Source organism: Babylonia areolata, chromosome 34, assembly GCF_041734735.1.
Source record: "Babylonia areolata isolate BAREFJ2019XMU chromosome 34, ASM4173473v1, whole genome shotgun sequence".
NCBI classification, from domain to species: domain Eukaryota; kingdom Metazoa; phylum Mollusca; class Gastropoda; order Neogastropoda; family Buccinidae; genus Babylonia; species Babylonia areolata.
In genome coordinates, this window is record NC_134909.1 from 15,247,389 (window position 1) to 15,252,388 (window position 5,000).

At 46.1% G+C, this 5,000-nt stretch overlaps 1 protein-coding gene across 1 annotated transcript in view; it reads left to right on the forward strand.

Moving 5' to 3' along the window:
* LOC143277386 (sortilin-related receptor-like) overlaps positions 1 to 5,000 on the forward strand; it is a 125,447-nt gene that overhangs the window by 67,102 nt on the left and 53,345 nt on the right. Inside the window, exons 31-32 of the mRNA XM_076582169.1 lie at positions 382 to 447; positions 2,912 to 2,932. Coding sequence (XP_076438284.1) covers positions 382 to 447; positions 2,912 to 2,932 — 87 coding nt within the window. The remainder of the gene's footprint in view (positions 1 to 381; positions 448 to 2,911; positions 2,933 to 5,000) is intronic.

The following is a 5,000-nucleotide window of genomic DNA, read 5'->3' on the forward strand; positions in this document are numbered from 1 at the left end:
TGTGTGTGTTTGCTGTGAATATGCCAGAAACAGTGGATTATAAATTTACTGCCAAAATGGTCACAAAAAGCTTTGGGACCATAAACCTTTAACCTTTTACGTAGAGTTTGGACATGAGTCACAGGTGTTCGGAACTCAACTAGATTGATAGATCTGCACAAAAGATTTGACAAACTTGTTTCAGTCTCTCTGTATATGTGTGGGTGTGGGTGTGCATGTTTATGTGTGCCTCTGTGTGTGTGTGTGTACATGTGTGTGTGCGACTGTGTGTATGTGTGTGTGTGTGTTTGTGTGTGTGTGTGAGCATGTGTGTGTGTGTTTGTGTGTATGTATGTGTGTGTATGTGTGTGTGTGTGCGACTGTGTGTATGTGTGTTACCAGGTTGCTTTTCAAACAGCACCAGCATCGGCAACAGCTGTTCTCTTCACCAAAACAACATGTGTCTGAGTAAGTCCCGGCTCTCTGTCTGTCTGCCCTCGTCTGTCAGTCATGTCATGTCTGTCTGTCTGTCCCTATTTGTCATGTCTGTCTGCCCTCGTCTGTCAGTCATGTCATGTCTGTCTGTCTGTCTGTCCCTATTTGTCATGTCTGTCTGCCCTCGTCTGTCAGTCATGTCTGTCTGTCTGACTGTCCCTATTTGTCATGTCTGTCTGCCCTCGTCTGTCAGTCATGTCTGTCTGTCTGACTGTCCCTGTTTGTCATGTCTGTCTGCCCTCGTCTGTCAGTCATGTCTGTCTGTCTGTCTGACTGTCCCTATTTGTCATATCTGTCTTCCCTCGTCTGTCAGTCATGTCTGTCTGTCTGTCTGACTGTCCCTATTTGTCATGTCTGTCTGCCCTTGTCTGTCAGTCATGTCTGTCTGTCTGACTGTCCCTATTTGTCATGTCTGTCTGCCCTCGTCTGTCAGTCATGTCTGTCTGTCTGTCTGACTGTCCCTGTTTGTCATGTCTGTCTGCCCTCGTCTGTCAGTCATGTCTGTCTGTCTGTCTGACTGTCCCTATTTGTCATGTCTGTCTGCCCTCGTCTGTCAGTCATGTCTGTCTGTCTGACTGTCCCTGTTTGTCATGTCTGTCTGCCCTCGTCTGTCAGTCATGTCTGTCTGTCTGTCTGACTGTCCCTATTTGTCATATCTGTCTGCCCTCGTCTGTCAGTCATGTCTGTCTGTCTGTCTGACTGTCCCTATTTGTCATATCTGTCTGCCCTCGTCTGTCAGTCATGTCTGTCTGTCTGTCTGACTGTCCCTATTTGTCATGTCTGTCTGCCCTCGTCTGTCAGTCATGTCTGTCTGTCTGACTGTCCCTATTTGTCATGTCTGTCTGCCCTCGTCTGTCAGTCATGTCTGTCTGTCTGTCTGACTGTCCCTGTTTGTCATGTCTGTCTGCCCTCGTCTGTCAGTCATGTCTGTCTGTCTGTCTGACTGTCCCTATTTGTCATATCTGTCTGCCCTCGTCTGTCAGTCATGTCTGTCTGTCTGACTGTCCCTATTTGTCATGTCTGTCTGCCCTCGTCTGTCAGTCATGTCTGTCTGTCTGCCTGTCAGTCATTGTCACGTCTGTCTGTCTGACTGTCATGTCTGTCTGCCTGTCGTGTCTGTCTGCCCTTGTTTGTCTGTGTGTCTGTGCCTGTCAGTGTATCAGCGTGTTCACAGTCATGGCAAGGTTGCCTGCAACGTGGACCTGTAATCCAGGACATGGAAAAGAGTTTTCCAACCAAAAGAAGCCTTTCCCAGACACCAGATACCAGCTTCTGCAGCAAAGTGGTTAGCATAGCAGACGAACAGCTGGGAGGATGCAGGTTTTGTAGGGGGAGGGGGGGGGGGGGGGGGGGGTGTTCAGCCTGAGGCCGGCTCCTGCCCAAAGCTGACTGTGCTGTGGGCTCAGATAGGAAGCTTGGGACCACACATTCAAGGGTCAACCCTTTCCCGGATGCGTCTTTGGGGAGTGTTTCTCAGACTGCCTGACCAACACTGCAGGCGTCGGCATGCTTGCCTCTCAGCCTGGTATGACTCTTGAGGTATGCTACGGGAGCACACAGCCTTATCAGGTGGTCCCCGAACCTAAATTGTCCGGACCCCACAAAGCAGCATCAGCATCACCCCCGTCATCATTCATCATCATTGAAATGTAGAAAAAAAGAAAATGTCCCAAATTCTTAGGCACAAAAAAAAAAAAAAAAAAAAGGAAGAAAAAAGAAAGAAGTCTTTCCCTGGTCTCACAGACTGCCTCTTGTACTGCTCTGCAGTGCCAAAGGATTTGGCCTTTCTAGCCGTTGCTTCATGGAGACAGGCTTAGTTCATAGGTGAAACTCATTCATCATCATTGAAATCTAGAAGAAAAAAAAAAATGTCCCAAATTCTTAGACACACACACACAAACGCACACACAAAAAAAAAAAAAAAAAAAAAAGAAGGAAGAAAAAAGAAAGAAGTCTTTCCCAGACCTTCCCTGGTCTCACAGACTGCCTCTTGTACTGCTCCGCAGCGCCAAAGTGATTTGCCTTTCTAGCCATCACTTCATGGAGACAGTTCATAGGTGAAACACGTGGACCTTTGGCGAAACATGAGTGCCATGATTTTTTATATTTGGACATGGGTATTTTCTTAGAATGAGTCATAAAATGTGTATTGCATATTGTACACACGTACCTCTCTCTGTCTGTCTGTCTGGCTGGCTGACTGGCTGGCTGTCTCTCTCTCTCTCTCTCTCTCTCTATATATATATATATATATATAATCTTGTTATTTGAATGTTGTAATCAAGCAAAATAAAGATAGGTCTATTTCTGCGTGATTTTATGTCTGTGTCTTTGTGTGTGTTGTAGATACCATTAGTAGATGCTCCAAATACTTGCCCAGTAGATAAGACAGTGTCTCCAAACAAACTCACTTTTTTTTCTTTTCTGTTTCTTGCAGACGGGACAGTGACTCCACCACGTAAGTATAACTGTTTTCTTTTCTTTTCTTTTTTTTTCCCCCTGTTGTATGCTGATTTAACATACTTGGGACACCACCTGCTAAGCCCCTTGCTGACGACAATAATCACTTAGTTGTGGCACCAGAGTGAGTGAATGTTTCCACTGCAGAGTGATGGGAGGGGGGGTGAAGCGGGGGGAACCCAAAAGTTTACAAAAGCTGAGAAGTGTGATAATTTCTCATCTTCTCACATAAAATGAGCTGTCTCTTTCCATGTCAGGTGCTTCCAGATGACTTTTTTTTGTGGTCACAACAGATTACTCTGTATGAACTTTGGGCTGCTCTCTTTCCGGGTAGAGAACGCTGCCACAGTGCAGTAGAATTTCTGGTTAGTGTTTGGGTCTCGAACCTGTGGAGCTTTGCTTCCTAGGCCACGGCTCACCATGAATGAGGGAGGATTGTATGTGGTAAACATTTGACAGGTTCTCAGTGAGGTGGTGGTGTCTAGAAAGCGTGCTCTGATTTGATTTGATGACACCTTGGGGAGGGGGCGGGCGGCACTGCCTGTGCCAGTGTCAGTGTTGGACTTTTTTGATCCAGTGTTCACCAGTGACACAGTTCCGATCATTTTATTTTATTTCATTTTTTTTTTTTTCAATTTTCCTTTCTTTGTTGAGGCCTGGTCAGCACGTTGGGTTTCTGTGAAGGTCAGGCATCGTGCTGTCTAACAGCGGATGTGGTGTGGCGTGTAGTGTGTAGCGTGTGTGTAGTGTGTTTTGTAATATGCTCAAAAGAAGCAGAAAAGCCATTTTAGCTGTCAGTAAGCAGATTAGATATACATAATTTGACAAAAAAAACAAGAACGCCAGAGAATTGACAAACAGACAGAAAATTTGAAAAAAACTTAGCCGTATGAAGAGCTCAGGAACAGGAGTCAAGATGGCTGCTGGAAAAAGAGGGCGCTAGTCAGGGATACACAGGGGAGGTAACCTACTTCAGGAGGTTATCGGCCGTAGCTACTTTTGTTTTCTCTGCATAGGCGGATAGTAGTTTGCACAGGACAGGAATGTCAGACCCCTGCTGGAGTCTGCGCTAGTGGGTCACAGTAAGTATGTTACTTAAAGGTCATTTTAGGAAGAAAATTTCCTTTTTAGCTGTCAGTAAGATGATTAGATTTGCAAATGTTGCCAAGCTGCACTTTTTGGAGTTAAAAGACATTAATTTTTTTGTGTGTTTTCTCAACTTTAGTATGACGTTGTTGTGTATTTGGAAATGTTTGTTCTGGGCATGAACAGATTATTTTGCAGTAATCCTCCATACTCCAGTAGGAATGAAAGGGTAATTAAAAGTTGAAACTTGATCAGTCTCCTGACGGGCGCCATAGCTGAATGGTTAAAGCGTTGGACTTTCGATCTGAGGGTCGCGGGTTCGAATCATGGTGACGGCGCCTGGTGGGTAAAGGGTAGAGATTTTTACGATCTCCCAGGTCAACAGATGTGCAGACCTGCCAGTGCCTGAACCCCCTTCGTGTGTATACGCAAGCATAAGATCAAATACGCATGTTAAAGATCCTGTAATCCATGTCAGCGTTCGGTGGGTTATGGAAACAAGAACATACCCAGCATGCACACCCCCGAAAGCAGAGTATGGCTGCCTACATGGCGGGGTAAAAACGGTCATACACGTAAAAAGCCCACTCGCGTATATTCGAGTGAACGTGGGAGTTGAAGCCCATGAACGCAGAAGAAGAAGAAGAAGATCAGTCTCCTCCTTCTTCTTCTTCTGCGTTCACTCGTATGCACACGAGTGGGCTTTTACGTGTATGACCGTTTTTACCCCGCCATATAGGCAGCCATACTCCGTTTTCGAGGGTGTGCATGCTGGGTATGTTCTTGTGTCCATAACCCACCGAACGCTGACATGGATTACAGGATCTTTAACGTGCGTATTTGATCTTCTGCTTGCATATACACACGAAGGGGGTTCAGGCACTAGCAGGTCTGCACATATGTTGACCTGGGAGATCGTAAAAATCTCCACCCTTTACCCACCAGGCGCCGTCACCGTGATTCGAACCCGGGACCCTCAG